The 22,269-nt window shown below is 37.9% G+C and overlaps 1 protein-coding gene across 2 annotated transcripts in view; it reads left to right on the forward strand.

The window, feature by feature from the left end:
• Positions 1–6,430: 6,430 nt before the first annotated feature.
• LOC120536087 (LIM/homeobox protein LMX-1.2) overlaps positions 6,431–22,269 on the forward strand; it is a 194,110-nt gene continuing 178,271 nt past the window's right edge. Inside the window, exons 1-3 of one of the 2 annotated variants that reach the window (XM_039764457.1) lie at positions 6,431–6,679; positions 6,934–7,059; positions 9,568–9,754. In XM_039764457.1, coding sequence (XP_039620391.1) covers positions 6,990–7,059; positions 9,568–9,754 — 257 coding nt within the window. In that variant the 5' untranslated portion in view covers positions 6,431–6,679; positions 6,934–6,989. Of the gene's footprint in view, positions 7,060–9,567; positions 9,755–22,269 lie in introns of both variants that reach the window. The other variant, XM_039764456.1, reaches the window with a different exon arrangement.

Raw genomic sequence — 22,269 nt, forward strand, 5'->3', positions numbered from 1 at the left:
ATTTGTAAATGTCTATAAAAACTGTCCTCTTGTGCAGTGCGGTATCTTCAAGGAAAGTAACAGAAAATACTGTCAAGCAAATGTTTCACAATACCTTTGAATGCCAGGAGAGGGCAGTCCACACACAACGAACAGCTCTTTATGCTCTGAGCGCCAAGGAGACGCGTTTACCAAAAAATCGATTGTGAATCACGGAGAGTCTTAAAAGCAGTCAGGACTACACGGTAAAGAAAAGTATATATATATATATATATATATATATATATATATATATATATATATATATATATATATATATATATATATATATATATATATATATAATCCATTCGTTAATGTTCCAATCGAACTTCTTATTTATCTGCACGAGCCCAAGTTTAGACATCTGGTCCGGCAAACCTGCCAAACGCAGTCAATATCGAACTACACAAACTTTTTTTTGTTAATTGCGGTTGCCTTTCTAGTTTGTTGCTCTCTTTTGATCCCAGGCTGAGAATAATTCATTTGATGGAGGGCTGTTCGCCTCTCAGGTTTTCGCGGCATGTCTCTTAATATTTGGAGGTATGTGTTATGTCGCTTCGTTTCTGCTCTTAGAGGTTTTGTAGCTTGGTCATGTTTATAATATCTAAAAGCAGGGTTTATTTTACCTCAATTTCACTGTACCATATTCCAGCGCACCAACTTTGTGTTGCTATACATAACTTACAGAAAATACATATCCATACATACACACACACACACACATATATATATATATATATATATGGAGATGAGCTATAGATTGTTTTGTTATTCGGGGACAATTCATATTGACAGGTATTAGGCAAACTAAAGAAGGCAATTTTTGGTAAACTCACTTCGATCATTTGAGAATAGTGCGCACGATTCTTAAAATAAGAGCTCATTGATTTTCTCATTTAGCTCGGCGACGTGACGGTTAACATAACTGCGTGAAACTTTTATGAAAATATCTGTATGACTGCGTTACAATTTAATATATCAAATGTACAAGGCGCCTTAATTTAATTTCGTTTTTTATGATGAAAAGGATGCATTTGAAATCGAGTGCTTTATTGCCATGAAAATGTACTGTACTGTTAAATGTTTGCAAATACCGTGTATACAGCCTTACTTCCACCATTTATCAAAACGACTTGGAGCCGCACCATCCTCCCGAAGCTATGCAGAAATTATACTTTTGTCACCGTCGGCGTTTTCACCTTTAAATGTGTTGTGACTGAGCGTGGAAAAAAACGAAAAAGAAAGAAAAAAGGAAACGAGTGCATTTGGATTGGTGTTTGGGGGGAGGTCAAGACGCCATAGCCTACGCAACAAACACGTATGAATTTAGGCATCAGATCGATCGATGTGTTGTTCTGTACTTTCAAATAAAAGCAAGTTTTTCTTTTTTTTAATTACGACGATTAAAACAATTTAAGTTTCCTTCTGCCAAGTCCAGTCTGGTAAATTAGAACAACGCCCATCGTAAGTTTCTTTTTAGAAGCAGAGTATTCATTGCCTTTACCTCCAACCTCATCCAGACATATTCGCGATTAAAAATTTGCGATTGTTTTTGCATAAGAATTCCGTGAGTTTTCTATCGGGCAGTCAAAGGGAGAGCAGACGCACAAAGATGGCAATGCCATAAAATCATAACCGAATGTTGAAAATGTATTCAGTTGTGTTATTTTAATGAAAAAGAGAACATTTTTACCAGTTTCAATGCATGTAGTCTATAAATCATCGCGGATTTATGCACACACTGTCCAAGTGCACGTACACGCAGGGCTGATTAACACGGGTGGGAATTCTTCCTGATTCTGTTGCACGCCTGTAGTATGCAGATTACTGTCATGCGTTTTTCAATATTAAAGTGCTCTACACTGCAGCGTGGATATTTATTTTTGGAATATTAACTACACCAGCATAGTCAACAGGATGTATTTGGTTTAGAAACACTCTTTTCAAAAATGTACTCTTAAAGTAACCTGAAATTAATACAATTATAATTAAGAAAATAACAATCGAATCTCAAGTCTACGCGCTGTTAGAGGACGGTGGCTGTGCAGATCAAAATCTTGAGAAAGTTCCTTCATTCTTTTTATGTAAACTGGGACATTTTAAACGGCAAGTGACACCTGAAAGGGCCACTCGTCAGCGGACAGTTAGCTCGTTAGTCCCGCGAGACGTTTAACTTGTTCCAAGCTTCCATTCGTTTCTCTTCCATAAAATTTTAAATTTGTGATTTAATGATGACTCTCTTCCCCAAGGTGGACGTGCGTTTATCGGAGAGATTATTTACGTTCGGAAATCCAAAGTAGCCTCCATGACAGAGGATTTATTTCCTTAAGGCCTTTTCCTGCTGAGTTCATGCTGACGAGTTTCCCATCTAAATCACACACTGCACAAGTATGCAATAACGGGCACTCCGAAAAGCACAAAGGCGTTTTGGAAATGCAAGGGGGTCGAGTGCCGAAGCCAAACTTAAAAAGCAAAGCGGCGCTAATGATAGAAATGAATCCAAGGGTTTGGAGAGACGCAGGGCAGTCGCAGATTGTCTCAGTGGGCATCCCTCACGCTCTCTCCAGGTGGCGATTATTATTATTATTATTATTATTATTATTATTATTATTATGCAGTTTTGTTTTTTCACAATTACAAATCTTACCTAGGACCATACGTATTTAATAATAATCACCATAAGATTTTATAAGTTATTCAACGCATGCTAAATATAACCTATATTTTACTCACCACTTTCCCTTACATTTTTGAGAAACTAGTAACAGTACAAAAATAGTTTACAGAAATAGAAAAAAAAAATAACTCTTTGCTTTGGCATTGGATTTCCAGCTGCCTCTCCAGCTACTACTACTACTACCACTACTACTAATAAATATAAAACTATATGAAAAATCATTAAAATAAATATCGTTCATAACATTAAAACTACACGTCATTATACGGCCAAAAACAATGACAATCCACCTTAAGAAGCGAAAAGGAAAAATCCCCTGAGAACGTTTCTGTCATTTTAATTTTCTCCTTTGAACGCAGTTGCCCCTTCTTCAATAAGGGAAACCGTTACTGGAATGCTCACCAATAGCCCTGGACACGTGTAATTAAAAAATAAAAAAAAAGATCAAAGAGACTCGAAAACCTTATAAAAGTTGCAGCACTCGGGTCCGAGCGTATTTCTCCTCTTAGTTTCTATAGCCTCGGAAAGTGATCAGAACGTGGCTGTCTTTTGATTAATAAAAAACGGAGGTTTCCGTTGAGGTGCGCCAGATTGGCGCTGGGTATTCCACGGATTACATGTTGGAAAGGCCTGCGAGTGTGTAGTACGGCAAGGGACTGTTAAAGTTTGTTATTAAGGTCTTGTGCTATTCAGCTTTACTTTCATTGCCATTTAAATAGACTAAACCATATCCCAGTTACATTTGGCCATTTTTTAAAAGCCCAAATTGATTTTTTTCCCTTATTACGGTTAACCATGCACTGTAATCATATGGGAAGAGATTGAACCAGCCTGATAGATTCGGTACCAACGATCTGATATCTCTCGGCAAGAATTGACAGTAAGGTGGGGGAAATGTTTAGAATTTCTAATATCCAAGCCTCAAATAGTGGCAGAGATATCATTGTAAAAAGAAGAGAAGAATGATGAATTGTTTAATTTAGACTCAATGCTGTCTTTTACTTGATCTATGAATTTATTAACAGGCATACAGATACAATCGCAGTGGAAAGCAGAGCCGAGCTTGACATCCCTCAGCGGCTGGCCAGCCTGCCTGCCTCCCTGCGCGATTATCGCTGTCCATCGCCAGGTGTGCGGGAGTGAGAGCCGAGGCCAGCGAGCGCCGCTTTGTCACCGATACACTACGATAGCAATGCGATGAAGAAAGAGACAGTCAAAGGCCTTCTGCAAAGCCACTGGGCTCGCCGCGGCTTTAATTAAAGAGCAGCCTATTGTGTGTGCTTGACAAAAGGAAAGTGTGTGCGATGGCCGTCGAGTCGTTAACCTGCTGCAGCAGCACACCTCTTTGTACGACGTGTAATTCTAGGTGCGGATTACTGACATTTTTTTCTGCTTCCAGATGCAGATTAAACATAAACACATATTCATAAACACATATTCATAGCGGAAAGACTTTCACGAGGGTCACGCTGGGTAGTTCATTGGATCGGGTCATATTATCGACATTCATGCAAATCACAGACCATCCCTGTACCGTTTATGAAAGCTACACTGGCGGATTGATGTCTTTTTTGTGGCTCTAATACTGCGCTATTTCGAATGATTTAACAGAACCTCATCTTCTAAAATACTAATCCCCATTCTTTCTAGTCTTATGCCAGCTTCCCCAGTACCCAAGAGTGTGTGTGTGTGCATGTGTGTGAATAGGGGGTCTTACATTTCACAATAAAGTCACAGTCGGATTACATCAACTGTAATTTCATCTTCATCTGGGCACTGACGCTTTGTACACGATTTAAGAAATGGCACAGTTAATGCCGTACTTTGTATGTATAAAAATACAATCTATGTCATTTTCTTTTTTCAGTTAAACAAATAACGTGCGTAAATATCAACATAGAACAATATATTCATATGTATACAGAAATTTAGAAAGTGACAGACGACGGTAAATTAAAACTCAAATTGAATTTTGTATAACCCGTCAACATAATGTGAAACTGCAAATAAAATGCTCTAATAAACATGATGACAAAAATACAGGGAGGCATAAAAGACTATTCTGATAGGTACAATATCAAAAACAGCAAAATCTCCAAATGTGTTTTAACAAATTCTGTTCTATATATATAATATGTAAAGAAAGAAAGAAAGAAAGAAAGAAAGAAAGAAAGAAAGAAAGAAAGAAAGACGCGGAACGGTCTCAAATTATATCGAATTTATTAATCTGCATTGAAAAATGATATTATTTTAAAAGAGCATATGCAGTAATAACGCTTACTGTACTAACGTCTAGAAAGTTCCAGATCATTTTAAAGGCTCCAAAAATAAAAGCTGTGAGTAGCTTTGACGCTGTCTAGTCGCTTCTTTGCGTCAAAAGGCACAACTTCGTGAACGAAATCTAAAGACGCATTTGAATACCTCAAACTTACCTCAGCGGTCCAGAACTAACTTTATTTGTCCATCTATTTTTTCAGTTGACTTATTAATACTCGTGTTTATTTCGAATTAACATAGCATAAATAATAGAAACATAAATATTAAAACGAAACAAAATAAAAAATGAAAGAAAGGGAAAAAACCTAAAACGACAAATGCCTTTGTTCTCTTCATCTACGCTTCTGTCACCGACTTGTGCCTCTGTGTGCCCAGCACTCTCACTGACGCCCATGCAAAGTCGAGGCAAAATAATAAATATAATATCGACTTGCTTTTCACAAATATCCCATGCCTTGGGTAATAATCTCGGACACACAGGTGACTTACCTCTATTTAATAAATAAAGTAACTCTGAATGGCAAAAGAGGCCGTCAAAGATAAATGAGCTATTCTCGTTGTGTTTGAACGATATAATAAATATACACGCGCATTCACAAAACGCCTTTTTCCACAAGAAGAACCAAGAAAGGATTTTAACTAAAATGTTCTGTGAATTTTACGGCAAAACTTGATCACTGACTACCGTCGAAATACTCAAATAAGCGTTTGTAAATAAATCGGATGGTAGACAAATATGAATTAGAGTGGCAACAGTAAAACGAGAATGTCATTGGATTGTTAAAGGGGATTCGTTCGTTGAAGGACATATAAAATGAATGGAAAAATATATGTTTTAAATTGAAATATTTCTATTTAACACGAGCTACTGTTAGTTTTATTTTGACTAAAACCAAAAGTATGAAATTAGATTATTGGTATTTTTGTGATTAAAATATTATCTTAGTCTTATGTCTAACACCACCGCATTTTAATGGCCAATACATTACCTAAGTATATGCGTATACACATTCGATGGGGCAAATATATTCAAACAACTAAACACATACAGTATTCATTTTGAATGTATTGTACATTGCAATAAAAGTAAATTAATGTCAATTTTCTACACACTTGAAAATAAATAACACTTGCACAATTTAATTCAGTATCAAACTTTTCGCCTACGTTATTTTTTCACACCGTTTTTAAAATCACTTTCACATCGGCTCACACGCTTAGTTATTATTTATTTATTTGATTCGGTTATATTTCCTTTTTGTCGGGATAAGGGAAGACCTGCGCGTGTTAGACCCCCTTGTTGTGTTCTTTAAACGTCTCTATGAGTGTCTGATCGACTTTACACTGCGAAGCCTCTTCTCCGCACTAGTTGACATTTTGGAGGCGGAACGTCGTGCGGCGTAAGAACACCAGCATAGGGTGAAACGTCAGCGCGTATTCTTGCGCCGCAATCTCGGCTGTGAAGTGGGAGCGGAGCGCAGGGCGCTTGATGGCACTTAGTGGCTCCTCCACGCAGATTTGGGACCCCTCGGATCGCCCCTCCTGGATTTACTTGCACATACCTCTCAGTCGACTGTCGGTCAGGCGGTGGACTTCACGAGTGGTGGTGTCTGTGCACTTTGGAGAAACGCGGCTTATCTTAGGACCGTCACACTTTGAGCGAGTAAAGAAAGAGAAAGAAAAAGAACCGAAAAGTTTGAACAGGTGACAGTGTGCTCATGTTGTGAATGTTGTGGTGTCTCACCGGCTCTTAGCCATCGCTTCTCGGTGTATCTGCTGGGGCACCGTTTTTCTTTTCCTCCTTCTTGTATTTTGTTTTTTAAGGAGACCCTGCCTCGCTGCATGAGTGCCGTCTGCCTGTGTTTTAGTAGTTGTGTGAAGTGCCAAGATTTCGATCTGCAAGTAAAATTTTGGAGACCTGCCTGTGACTGATTTCATTGATATGGATGTCGCAACAGGTCCCGAGTCACTGGGAAGGTGCTTCGCCAACAGAACCCAGTCCGACTGCTCCAAGATGCTGGACGGAATTAAACTGGAAGATCACCCTCTCCGTTCAGGACCACCTACTTTTGGAGTGCTGCTTGGTGAGTTTCTGTGATACTTTATGCTCAGTTCTACATGGCTTCTGTAACTAAAAGCAGAGCACACATCTTTTCAGAATACACTTTTGTGACACCACAACCACATTTTACGAAATTTGCATTTTTAGAAGACTTTATTGCGTTGTCGAGCACTTTCCTCGCGTGTTGTGAACACTTTCCTCGCACGCTCCTTCATTCACTTTCAGTGTTTTCAAACGCATTTGTAGATCAACCATTTTATGCATTTTATTTATTTATTTAATTAATTATTTGATTATTTATTTAATTCATATCACTTCTTTGTGGCCATTATTTTGCCTCAAGTGCTTCCTTCCAAGGTTTTTACAAGTCATTTTCTTCCAAAACAATTTTTGCGCGTTAATTTGATTTTCTCTTTACCTCAGGGTGCACACATCACTGTACAGTTTCCGGAATGTTTCACCCTACACTCTCTCCCAGTTGTCCCCTTTAGTTTTTCTTCTGTAGCAATACACACTTTTAAATAAGTCTACATTATGGATGGTATGTTTTGCATTATGTAAAGAAAAATTATAATAAAAAAAAGTCATTTTTCCAATGCCCTTCAATTTTGAGTGTCTTACTACACCACGTATCTTGTAGTTTTTCTAAAGTGGTTCCTAAAACTGACAACCTCTACTTGGTCCATAAATTATTGTTCAGCTATAAAGGCTTTTTTTTTTTTCTTTCTTTATGCCTCTTCCAATTCATTTGTATTTATTCTAAAATTATGATGCAATAACATTTCTTAATCTGGATTTTGTTTTTTGAGTGAAAGGCAGCTGCACTTACTCGTAATAATTTGTTATTGTACACTATACCAGTGTAAGTGATAATTTATATATAAATATTTTTTTTAAAAGCAGGACAGCTTTTGCACTTTTGCTTTTATAAGTTACTGTTAGAAATTGTTTTTTCCATCATTTTGATAAAGATGGTTGATATAATTATTATAATGAGAAAACAGGATTATTTTTATATCGTTTAACAGCGTTCGATTTTTAAAATGATATATTTAACAGTTTACGTATTTTTTCAATTTAATGTCATAAGAAGCCAGGTGTTAAAAACACAAGTTAGGACACCTGGAATGTGGCCACTTTTATTCAAAGCAAGGCAGCGTTTTAATAACATAATACATTCGAATGTGACAATTTTGCTTGTTTGACCGGCTTATACGATTTGGCTGGCAGTGTTTTTAAAGGTTTCTTTGTGATGCAGAACGTTACATTCAAATCATCACCACGGTGCTTTAAATCCATATTTTTTTTTTTCAAATTATACTGCTTTTTATGACATTTGAATAGATTAAAAGCAATCCACCGTGACCTGACTTTTAAAAAACTGTCTTTCCAGAGATAAGCTACCGTTACTGTAATTAGTTTGGATTTGAATATGCTAAATACCTTTATCAATCAAATTGAGGAGAAAGTTTTTAAAAGTGTTTTATCTATTAATGCTTCAGCAGGAACATTTTAAACTTAATTTGATTCCACACTGATTGGGATCGAGAATGCATTATTATGTATTATTTAAAATATCACTGTTGTATTAAACTAAGGAGTAAATAATTAAATATTACAATTTCAACAACTTTAATGAAGCAGTCCTACATACTTTTCAATATATGTGTTCATTTTTATTGTAAAGTAGAGCTTTAAAGACGACACAGAAATATTGTATTATTTGTCAAAAATATTTGGATAAAAAAAAAAACTGCACACCACAATACTTTTACTGCTAATACTACTATTAATAATAATAATAATAATAATAATAATAATAATAATAATAATAATAATGTTTTCACAAGAAATTAAACCTAACATTTAAAAGTATTTACGTAAATGGAAAAGCTTGGGTGAACAATGCAGACCTAAACGTTGGGTAATATCCTGTTAGCATGATAGCTACTTACACTTAAATATAAATACGCGTCATTTAAATATTGTAAAAATTAATAAAGTGAATCTAGCTGTGCTCTCCACTTTATTAAATGCATTCACGATACAGAGCCATTAGAAAGACATAAGAATATCTATCTATTTCTCCATCTTTAATGGACAATACGATCTTCCAAATAACCTTAGAATATACTTGAATTTACTAACATTGTATCGACGTAACTATTTATTTTGCGAGTCGTTTTACTTGTTTAATACACACAAAAGTCTAGCTTGTTTCATATATCAATGACTTAAGTGAATTAGCTTGTGGCTTGAATTTAAAATGTAACAAACGTGACAAAGTTAAAAGAGAGGGCTTTTATTCTTGTTTTACTTTCGACATTCTCATAGGTATCCGAAACTCAGCTCGAATTCCACACGGCTATCTTTACTAATAAATCTTTACCCAAATAAATCAACGCTGAGCGATTGGGGATAATGTCCTGCTCCAATCAGTGTATGACTTAAAATATTGTTATTGTTTTTGTTCTGATTCCAGTTTGGGGAAACTCTTTCTAAATTCGTGTCTGTGTCTTGGTGCCCACAGGGTCCGACTGCCATCACCCGGCCGTTTGTGAGGGCTGCCAGCGGCCGATCGCGGACCGCTTCTTGATGAGAGTGAACGAGTCCTCCTGGCATGAGGAGTGTTTGCAGTGCGGAGTGTGTCAACAGCCGCTCACCACCAGCTGCTACTTCCGGGACAGGAAACTCTACTGCAAACAGGACTACCAGCAGTAAGCGCTGCCCTCCAGGGGCTTTCCTTTACCTAGCATGTGTGCACCTGGGGATCTGGCTCTGGGGCCGGGGTCTTGGTCGGGGTTTTTGTTGTTTCTCGTGCAAATAAAAAGTGTTACTCCCGCACTCATGGAATCTTTAATTAGTATTGTGATGCTATTCTCGTCATTTGCCTGCACTCCGTCCAAATATCTGGGATGATATTAAATGCCACGAATTAAACTGATATTGCTAGTTTATCACACCAACGCCCTTAAACGTTTCAATGAAGTACGTTACAAACTACAGGGCGTTATTGGGTCGCATTTCTGTGTCTGAAAAGACGCATACTACATTTTTATATTTATTCACAATTTTATGTGTAAAGTGTACGTGGGACTGTTGTTATATATACAAATACAGTCGATAATAAATTGATTTCTACTATACCTTATTATAAATATTCAAACTTTAAATCGTCTCTCTGTTACCACGCGAATAAAACCTGATCACATTCACTTCGTACATAGTTACATTTATATAGTGCTTTTCTAAACACTCAAAGCGCTTTATACAGATAATACCTGTAATTTATTTTCCATGCTCATTAAAGGATACCATTCAATTAAAAAAATGTCAATACCGAAGAACGTGTACCTTCTAAAATAAAGTAAACGATGACTATTCAGCGCATACGCAGACGTCCCAATATTGTTGATTTTTTTTTGTTTTCCTATTCACTATACGTGTAACGCAAAGGAAGCGATAGAATAATTATACATGTGAAATTCAATTATACTTTAAAACGCACAATGTATTATCTTAAGCACAAAGACACATTCATTTAAATCAGAGCTCCGTCGAAGAAAACGTAATGGACTGGTGAGATGTTCGGACTTTAAATATTCTTTGTATGTGTTTCAGAGCATTTCATTATACATTGTTACAGTGGATTGTATCAGATATAATTTTAGTTTCCTAAGTGATATATTACTTTTCATGTCAACATTATTATTATGTATAGATGCATAAGTTAAACATTGCCAATTGAATTCACGCAACAAACTCGAAAGATTTAACATGTTACGTGTTCTTTCCGTACATATTTTTTAAGGGTTTATAATATAAGAGTTCATTTAATTTAACACTATATCATTTTAAATCACGCGCATCCTGAGCAGAATCGGGGTTTACGCACACATACATACATACATACGGGTGTGTGTCTGTGTAATTGATCTTATATACAAAATATATCTTACCATTTTCTTCATACTTGAAGCAGGTTTCATGCTGTGGATTACTTAAATGTAATAATGAGCACAATCAATGAGATGTGTAAATGTCTTGATTGTGTATCATGAGATGCGGCGATGTGAATGCTAAGAATCGCAACAGCAGCAGCAGATAACAACACAGCACTACAGAGAATTGCGGAGCCGCTTCACTGCCTTTCGTGAATGACGCCCTTCACTTCGCACTAGTTGATCGGGTGGTATGCCCTGTGAGAGGCTTCTGTGTTGCTCACTAAAATGCTTTGCGTTGACGATGCCGAAAAGTGACCAGTCCACCCTGATCGTGATGGCACGGGTTTGGAATGGGCGAGAATAGCAGCGTGAGGAACAAAGAATAGCGGTGACATTCGTTGTCTACAGTTTGTAAAATTCTTGTTGTAATGCAAATCACAAATTTATTAGCACTTTTCTGTGCAGCAAAAAAAAAAAAAAAAAAAAAAATTAGAAAAGGCTATGCATTGCAATTAGAATAAAAAGACCCAATGTTAGGACTGATACAGATAGGCTTGAAAGAAGAAACAACGTATAAACCAGCATGATAACCAGGTTCACTACTCAGTCTAATTGCGGCATTAACAAAATTGCAATCTGCTTTTACAATTAAACCGTTTCCTCATTAATTTTGAAATCTAGTACTGTTTAAAAAGCCTGCTTGTATTATTAACTGAAATGATTGGATTTGTATTGCATTTTATGGATGCGCAGGCTTAAAATGGAAATGCTGTGCAGAACATTCATAGGTTCAAGTGAGTCAGGTCACGGATAAAACAAACAGTTCGCACGTTTCACTTTCTATCTGTTGGTGTGAAGCTATGTGTGCTTTCACTTTGGGTAATTTATCCCAAATCCATGCGCGTGGCGTTTTAAGAAAATCGCCTCACTGTAATTACACAAAGATGTATTTTCTGTGTATCGTTAAATCTTGTTTTTTTTTTTTTTTAATACGCGTCAAAATGTATAGTTTGGTTACTCAGGTGTTGTATGTGCGCTGAGCTATTGTGCGCAGCAGTCTGTTATAATTGGGTGTATTTATTTGGTTCTGTGTGCCGCCTGACCTTTTTGTGAAACTTCCCTGACTACTCGACGCTTCATTTTCGTATCTAGGTCTTTCTTTATTTCCAGAATTTATACCTCGAGGAAAAATCCATTTGCCCATTCCGTGTGTGTGTTTGGCATTGGCTTTAATTGGATTTAATTACAAGGCACAGTATCCTCGACAAAGCTCAGTGATTTTGCATTATGAAAGAAAACGAAGACATTTCAAAAGTGCGGAGTGCGCTTGAAACATAAGGCATTGGCAGAGCAATACGTGCTTTTTTTTTTTAAATATAACCGCCTAGTTGTAAATCGTCACCGAGTGTGTGGGTGTACTGATCATTGTCCCTATTATCTTCACACACTTTAAAATCATACCATTATCGTTGTTAAGTCCTGCTGATAATAAAACCAAACCTAATTATTAATTCGTACACGTATTGATTTAATGGCTGTGTATTTCAGATACTGATAAACACATAAGCAAACTGCCTAGCTTTAGTTCGCTTTTTAGTTTATTTGTACCTCCTCGTTAGAATTACCGTTTATTTGTCTCCAGGATTGCATTATTTTTGAAGGAGTGGAGTGGTGTCTTAGAAAGTGGCAAGTCCCTCAATGCCCCGCATGAGCGCTTTTCACGCCAGTCACAGAATTTTAAGTTTGTGTTTTTTTGTGTGTGTGTCCGAGGTTGAAACATTCCGACTTCAATCACAGGGACATTATCTCTCACCGCTAGAAGTCTGGCAGAGGACAATGAACAACAACTATTCCTCTGCGTCAACTTTTGTCAACCATTCAGCTGCTTCACAAAACAAGACGGCGAGTAGTGCGCGGAGGCGATGCGGATCTCATAGTTAAAGATGGCGATTCCGTCACCATAGGGACGCGTTTAAAGACACGCGAGGACGTGGGGCGGAGGTGGCAGACTTCTGAACGGGAATGAGGGAAATTATCAGTAGTAGACACTGCCGCCTCCTGGTGGCGGGGCGCGGGGATTTTCTCTGGGGTTGTCGACTAAAGTTAACGTTGTAGCCTATTTGGGGTTGGGGGTCAAAAAGGACCACCTGGTACTTGCAGCTTTTAACCACTAGGCTGTAGGAAAGAAAAAAAACGTGCACAAAGTAACGAGGATCTTTGGTTCATTTATTTTGCAAGCCCTCGTTTAGCCAATTCTCGACACAGACCCCTCATTTTCTTCAGTTTGTAGCTGATTCAGACAAAGAGCGTAGATTTGACGTTTTACGTTAAACTGGAATCAGGATGAGTCACCGTGAAAAACACAGGTCAAAAATGTTGACTGATTCCACAAAGAGATCTTCTCAAGATGCAACATTTTTGCACATCAATTCAATAAGTATGTACAGAATGATGATTCACGTCCTGTATGGTTTTTTATAGTGGGCATATTACACCATATTAGTATATTTCTATCATCTCCATGCATGACTGATTTATTTTTAATAAACAGTGGGGTAATTAAAAAGCAGTTGTGTAATTTTAATTGTGAAGCACACAAGTACAGACATGGCTGGTATGATGATGTACTGCAATGCTGCTAGCTGGACCCAAGTGTAATTCCTGGCTCAGTTCTTCTTTCTTTTTCTCTTTCTCTCTCTCTACTTTCTCTTAACTTTCACCCCAAAGATGTTAATGTTTGTTTAGATGGTGTCTCTAAATTGTCCTTGTATGTGGATGTCCTGTAATAGACAGGCAATCTCATCCCACACCCTTAAAAACACTAGTTCTAAACTGTAGTGGGGTTGTGTGGTTTCTTGTTGAACTATTGTTTCACTATGAGAACCATTTTGTTTTGGACACTTTTTTTGCATATTAAATCAATTCTTTGAAAAGAATCCTAAAATGTGGACAAAACAGAAATCTTTCATGTCTAGCAGGCTACTTAGTGAGATACAAACAAGAGCAACAAAACCCAAACTGAGCCTAGGTGATCGTATGCAGTGACAATCCTTTAAAAATCAGGAAACCTATAGTCTTTCCATTTTTTTGTAGAGCCTGTTATGGATCTAAATAAATAAAGGATCCTTCTGTAGAATCCTATTGTGGTTGGTTCTTTTTGGAACTGAAAATAGTTGGCCTAAGGCATCACCGTGAAGAGCCACTTGTTTATTTATGGCTGACTGGTCATTACTCTGAGAAAACCAGCTCAGAAATTTGGAAATGGATGGATGAAAGTGGGTGCATGTGTGCTGTCTGATGTCTCATTTACAGATCTTCCTGCCTTACCTCTGAGGCTGCCAGAAAAGGTCCCATGCCCTCTGTGACCCTATAATGGAGAAAACAGATTCTGAGCATGGATAGTTGAATTGACAAGTAAAGGCATGGCTACCCTGGTTTTCTCTTTTATTTTATGTGCAATTTGATATTGTGGCTGCTCTGTTCTGACTATGGGTTTTCATTTCTGGTGAGGTGCTCCTTTTGAATGAGTGTAACTATTTCACAGATTTTTTTATGTTGTCCTTTTATTCCTTAATGTTAGGACTATACTTTGAGGTCCAGGCTTCTCTTTAATAACATATTCATGAAGAATAATATTAGTATTGTGGGCTCCGCTTGCTTTGTGGTTGTTAGCTTTCCTAGACTTTACAGTAGGGTGACCAAGTAAAAATATCTCTCCTGGTTTCCCAATTAATTTGTCCACAGGATTAAAATTTTGCAAAATGTCAGTAGAACCACAGTGTTCACTAGAACCGATGCAGGGATGATTCTGAGCCAAGCACATTTTTTTTTTTTTTTGCTGCAGAGGCAGTATGTCCCTGCAAAGCACACATAATGAAGAAGGATGGATCTCTGCAGGCCTTGAGGAGCATCCTCTCCTGTAGCAACTTGTCTGAGATACAACCTCTGCAAAGTGGGCTTTGGAAAAGAAAGCACTGTGCCAATTTGGGACGTCCTAAACACATGCAACACAACAATGAACATGCCCATGTGCACTGAATCTCTGTATCTCTGTTTTCTAACAGCACCTTATTGTGACCCGACACGAAAACCTGCTGGGAACATCCCAGTCAAAAAAAAGAAGAAGACAAAAGGCACTTTCAGATAAAGCTGCATAAATCAGCAAGGCGGCAGTGCAGAAAATAAAATGCACGCTTGCCTTTGTAATTCACACCTATTTTGAAACTTTTATGACATTCATTTAGAGTGCATTAGGCAGCCCACAAACTGCGTGACTCAAGGCCGTGCTTTAATTGCAGCTCAAGAGCGGTCGTAACGGAACCTGTAATTATCTCATGTAATAATAAATCATAAAGCATCGCATTAGGAAAAGACTTTCAGCCACATTCTTGTAACGGTCACCTGTAGTAGGAGAGATTATATGAAGACGCAGCGGCGAGACTGAATTTCTGGGGGCATTTCCCGCGCATGTATTAATATTGTCGGCTGTGGGCTTGTCTGTTTTATTAAGAACAAATATTTGCTATATCTGTGCGCTATTCTCTCTTTTCCAATGGGCGTCTGGAATTTGCATTTCTACTTTACTATATTTTTTTATTGAATTTCCTTCACCCGCCTTCGAATACTTTAATCAAGGCCTTTACTAAACTTCAGGAGCAGATATAAAAAGAGCCAATCCGTAATTGTCTAAAACAATAGAACACGAAGCGCACAGGGCTTTGATTTTCATTCTAACGCATCTTTTAGCGACGTGGGATGTGCAGTTGTGTGTTTCTGCGGTCCGCAGTACAAGATAAAGATGGACAGATTCCAAGTGTGAAATGCAGGCAGGACTGCGTCGTTCATTCTTAGGCACCTGGGGATGACTGGTGCTGTCTGTTTTGAGGTTGGCTACATCTCTCCCGGATATAAATATGTTTTCTTGCACAAAGGAAGACCAGGTTGAATTGAACGGTACGCCTAAACAAACACGAGGATGGTATCAGATTAATTCTGTCGTAATGATTTCTTCGAAAAGCCATTAAAATACCCGCCATGCAGTGCAGTCAGTTTTAGACAAACGTCCGCTCTGATGCTGGAACCCAGTGAGCGTTGCTTAAATGCACTTATTGTTTTGATTCGGGGGCTGTGCTCAATTGTTTATTCGTTTACCGTTGGTAATGAAGGGAAAGAGGAGCTCCTGTGAGCAAACAGTATCTCATGTGAGGAACGGTTACTGGCTGAAACGAAAAACAAAACACAAAGGATGAGCAGCCACGCAGGTGTGCCAGAGCCAGGGCAACGGCAACTGTCTCACCTTTGCCACTATCGGGTTGCACAACTAATTTTGTAATCTTGCAACATCCCACCAATTTATGAAGGAGCCGTGAGTGTCTTCTCCCCATTTTAAAACTGACGAACATGAGCTGTCAGTCGGTGGCGGGCAAGTTTGCTCTCTGGCTAAGGTGTCCTTTAAAAAAAGGGAGAAAACAAAATGACATGAGGTAACTGTTGCCCAAGCTGACTACAATCGACTGTACTGAACTCGGAATCTAAGACGATTTTCCGCGTCTCTGTGGTCACATCTGTACAGCTCATGTGTCACTGGAGCCTGAAATGTAGCCGCAAGACTGGGAGTGTGGAAAAGACTTGAGGAACTCGCTTTCCTTCCGCGTCGTCCATTGTTCTTTCTGTGCCATAATGTTAACATTTTGCATTTTTAAAGGGTCTCTGAAGCACAAATAGTTTTTTTGCTTTAGCGCATGCGCCCAGTTTTTGAAGGTTTTCTCATCTTTAACGAGGGCCACTTAGGAGACGCGATTTTGGGTTACGTCTTCTTTATCCTGAGACTTTGCAAACTCACACGTGATTTTTTTTTTTTTTATGTTTACTGCATTGTGGAGGTCCTGGTCTGGTGAAAAAAACGGCGACTTAAGAAATTCAAAAGATAGCTTGCCAGTGGGGACTTAAGCTCTGTTCGTGAGGATCAGAATACAAGGCCCTGCTCTCAATGCTTAGATTGTCACCACTTAGAAATATTTCTCAGTTTACAGAACAAACATCGGCCTACCATTTATCAGGATAAATCAATCTGTACTATCAAAAGACTACTGGAAATGCAAAATAACCGCATTTTCCCCCAGATAAAGTAGAAATCCCTAGTTATAGCACTAGCTATCTGTAACTTTAATAATCATTTCTATAGTTTGTAAATTGAGAGATGTGTTTCTGAAGTTATCTATCTATCTATCTATCTATTATTTAGTGCCATTCATATCTATCTATCTATCTATCTATCTATCTATCTATCTATCTATCTATCTATCTATCTATCTATCTATCTATCTATCTATCTATCTATCTATCTATCTATCTACATGAAAAAAACAGTCTCATTAAAAATGTTATATATTGCAAACTAATGCCACTAACACTCCACACTTACTATTGATACCATGAAACCCAGTAAAGATTTATACACTTTAATACTGTATACACCCATTGGTGGGCTGGCGCCCTGCCCGGGGTTTGTTTCCTGCCTTGTGCCCTGTGTTGGCTGGGATTGGCTCCAGAGACCTCCGTGACCCTGTAGTTAGGATATGGCATGCTGGATAATGGATGGATGGATGGCTAATACTGTATATACGTGAAAAGAACATAAGAAGCTTGACAAATAAGAGCAGAATACACAGTCCAACAAAATCACTTGATTACTTATTAGCCAATCCTGTCCCAACATCTCATCCAGATACTTTTAAAAAGTTGTCATTATTTACATAAATTATCAACAGTAATGGTGGCAGACTGAGTGGTGGAGTGGTTAAGGGTTTGGACTTGTTCTGGGTTCAAATTCCACCATGAGCAGGTCCAATAGGAAAAACAAAAGAAATTTTACCAATTTTTTTTAAATTACCTGAATAAAGATTTCAGCCAAATAAATAAATTTAAAGCCTACAGATACATGAATTCATCTATTTCATCTTATTTTTTCACTTCATTGGCTATATATATTTCACTATCCATCTTTAAGACCATTTGCTTTATAGGCATCTTTTTATTTAGATTAGCATTAGATTAGATAAACTTTATTAGTCCCTTGGGTAAATTTAAATGCATACAGTAGCATAAACATGAAAACAAGGCTACAGACTCATAAGACAAATAATACAATCAAACAATCAAGTGATAAATAAATACAAAATACATTAATAAAGTATCTATCTATCTATCTATCTATCTATCTATCTATCTATCTATCTATCTATCTATCTATCTATCTATCTATCTATCTATCTATAAACAAGTACATCAGGTGAAAGCATTGAATTGCCTGATAGCATCGGGCAGAAAAGACGCCAAGAGGTTCTTCTTAGCACACTGTGGTGGAATGAGCCTGTGGCCTAAAATGCTCCAAGAGAGTGCCTCCTGTAGGGGATGGAGAAAATGTTTCATGATGGCATCCAATTTTGCTATCATCCTCTTTTCCACAACAGTTTCCAGTGCACCCATATTAAAGAATTTCTGATGAGACATCTGTTGTAATTGATAGGAGTTTATCTTTCTATAGGTTTTAATTCTGAAGGTGTTATTTTCACTTTAGTCTTAGGGGTGTTAGAACCTATGATGGCATAATCTGATGGAGAACAGGAAACAACCCTGGATGAGGCGACAGTCCATCACAGAAAAACACTTGCTCACATTCAGCCAGTTTAGAGCTACTAGTTACATCATGCAGATGTGCAAACTAAAAATAATACTGTAGTTCTTTAATGGCACTTTACTGGGTCATATGTTTCCTCATAGAACCACTGCTTGACAAAGCAAGATTTTGTTGTGATAAGAGTTTTTTGTATATGAGAATGTGTTTTACACTGAAAAATTTTGTAATATATGCAAAAAGAGAAATCTTTAATATATAGTGGGCTATCTAGAAGGATAATAATTGACCAAGAAAACCTGAACTTAGTCTGTGTTATTGTATGCAGCAAGAATCATTTTAAAATTATGAACCATTGGTATTCACAAATCTGTTATCATCTTGGTTATTTATGGAACCTGTTATGGATCTAAATAAATAAAAGGTTTTTTTGGAATCTTCACATGGATTGTTCTTTAGGGAACTAAAATGGTTCTCCTATGGCACATCTCTGAGGAACAACTCTGGTCCCTTGATCTTTAAGAAGGCAAGAGGAAATTCACAAAGAAGCTTCACACAGGCTAAGTCTGGCACAGGACTGCAGCCCGAGTCTGTTGAGTTTGAGGTTCACAGTATATACCTTTTAACTATTTAGTCTTAACAGATTAATGCTGTTCTGAACTCATTGGTTTCTACACCCTTACATCTGAAGACTTCAGAATTTCTTCCAGTATGGCCGCCAGAGCAGGTTTTTGGTTCCCCAAGACAAGTCGTTTTAAGTGTGCTTTGCCGATTTGACAAATGGTTGCCAGCCCTTTACTGATCTCATGCTCATACTGCTTGTAACCATAAAGTAATGATAAATGCGAGAATAATTTCAAAAGGTTCTTATGCCAGGGTGGCTGTAACATAACTGGATTTTTGCATGGCAGCTGAGGTGCGAGCTGGGATGTCTCACGTGCTTCCTAATCTCTCTTTTTGTTCAAACAGCACATTCTACAAGTCTGTCCGCTGGAGGCGCATACGCTGGCAAACATTGACAGCCATGTGGTATTTGCACTGGCCTGCTCTGCTCACTGGCGTCAGAGGTGGCAATAAACATTGAAGACAATTCCAGAATCTCTTTTCACTCTGTCATTACACTCTCAAACAAAAGTTTGTATCGTGTCTGACTGCATAAAATCACTAGGGGGCATTTCAAGACGACATTCAGCATCCCATTTCTCTTTCAGACATATTGTCAGCGCAGCTCCCAGGACATTTTAGCCTTATTTCAATGCATATTGTTTTGGTTATCAGGGATGGTTAGGTGGTACATCTGGTGTCCATTTGGTAATTACATGGAGTTTGTATGTTCTCAGCACTGATTTTCTTTCCTCATCTCTGAAGACATACATGTTACATTAATTGGCGATTCTGAAATGGCTCCATGTGCCCTTAAATAGGCTGGAGCCACCTTACGTTTGATCAGGACAGGTTTGTAAATCTTATGTGTTACAAATTTGAATGTTAGTGTTTTCTACATTAACTTTTGTCTTTGCACCCTCGTTTGTTTTTATTCCACAAACTTTCAAATAAATCCTTAAGGAGAATTCATGTATTACATGTAGTTATTACTCATTTCCTGATCTTTTTATTTAATTCTTACCATAATCGAAGCAGCTCTTTAAAGTACTCTGAGATTGTGCTCACAATAAAATCAGTTTTCATCAGTTTGGACAGTTCATGTAAATCTGTGTGTAACTAGAGAATGGCACGGGCAGCATTGTGGTTAGTGCTGTCTCCTCAAAGCTCCATTTTGATACTGGGATGGCAACGTACAGTGCGAAGTTTACACATTTTCCCCATTTCTGCGTGGGTCTTCCTCTGCTATCCTAGATTTACACGAGAAGTTAATGAGCGAGTTTACAATTTATTTATTGTCCCTGTGATGGGCAGGCACACTGTACAGGTCTGATTCCTGCTCAGTAGGCTCCAGCTCCCTGTTACTCTATAACAGAGAAAGTGAGATAAGAATAAGAAATGGATAGGAGGCATCTCCAATTTCTGACTATACAATTTAGTTTATTGCAATAAGAGTCCGAAGTGCATGAAAACATCAATTTAAATCAAACTGTTAAATATTCTTTCACAATGACTAAAACATACAAGCACAAACCAACTGTTTCAGAACAGAAAACCCTCAAACTAGCTTGATTTAGATCAGAGACACAGGGGGCTGCAGCCTATACTGGCAACAGTGGGGGAGCCAGCGTGCCAGTCCATTTCAGAGTTCAATCTAATGCAGGGCAAGCAGGCCAAAGTCCAAGTTGGCAGGACTCTGTTCAAGGCAGGAACAATCCCTGGACTGGGTGCCAGTCTGTCACAGGATGTTACTACTTTTATTGATTATTTTTCAACCTTTAAGTTTTTATTCATTATTAACAGTGCTGCCTGGAGTGGGGGCACTGAATATATTTTAGAACAATACAAAACTTATGGTCTTCCCCTGTACAAATGTGGAATCTATGCAAAATTTAGCAGAGACAGATTCAGCTCTGTGGATTTGCATAGTAGAAACACACACACATTCAGCTTTTTGCATTAGATTGGCCATCTTGGGAACTGCTTGGCACACTTGACTATTTTGTGTTCTATAATAAAAGGAATATTAAATTAGTTAATTTTCCCAAAAAGACAAAGTAGTAGTAGAAAAAGTAACACTGCTAGATTCCCTGCCAGGCTCTGAACCTCTCGTTATTGAATTTCCTTGCCAAATCAACTAAAGATTGGTTCTGTATTGTTACAACATGAATACTGACGAGTGAAATGACTTGATCTGAATTTACAGAGAGTCATTGGTAATTCTCAAAAACAGCAACCCTGTGTCAAAGCATTTCACAAAGCCAGTTATGGGGGGGTCATATTTTAAGCCAATAAGATAACTGGTCAGTATTGCACAGAGAGTTATTTGGGAGAATGAGCTGGTAACCTTTTGTATGTAGAATGTACTTTACACACTTTACTTTTCCCAAGGTGCACCGCTCAAATTTTGTGACATTTATAGATCGTAAAATCCTGGCAGGTGAAGTCATTTAGTTACAAATGCCCAGTGAGGCATTGATGAGCGTCATGCCAGCAGCCTTGTGCTTTAACCACAGGTCCACACTGCACATTCACAGACTACTGATTATTTATTTGGTATTCACGTCTGTTCTTCTGTCTTCACACCACCCACCTTGGCACTCTACCTTATCACAGGCTGATGCCACCTGAGTGAACTTTAAACATGGCTGATGCTGGGTACCTGACATGCTGTTTGGCAATGGAATGGACAATGGGATGCTTTGCCTCCAATTTTCTGTAGTGTAGATAAAGCAGTATTATATTTATTACAGGTTTTAGACATTTCATACATTTGGAATTTATAAAAAAAAAAAAAATGAAGAAAATTATCACTAACGATAAGATGGATGACTCAAATATGGCTGTGGTTTCTTTCTTGTGCTACTCAGCAGCAAGGGGTTCAAGATGTGCAGGAGCAGAGTTTAAGTAATTAGCAGTCTGCTCCAAGTTTAACTGAATAATAGTGCCGAAAAGTACAACCACCGATCAAGAAGGGAATCAGAAAACATTAACTGTATGAGGGGCCTAATGACACTGGATTATTATTGGGTGTCATGGTGCCTTCCAA

The sequence above is a fragment of the Polypterus senegalus genome, chromosome 9, assembly GCF_016835505.1.
Source record: "Polypterus senegalus isolate Bchr_013 chromosome 9, ASM1683550v1, whole genome shotgun sequence".
Lineage (NCBI taxonomy): Eukaryota > Metazoa > Chordata > Cladistia > Polypteriformes > Polypteridae > Polypterus > Polypterus senegalus.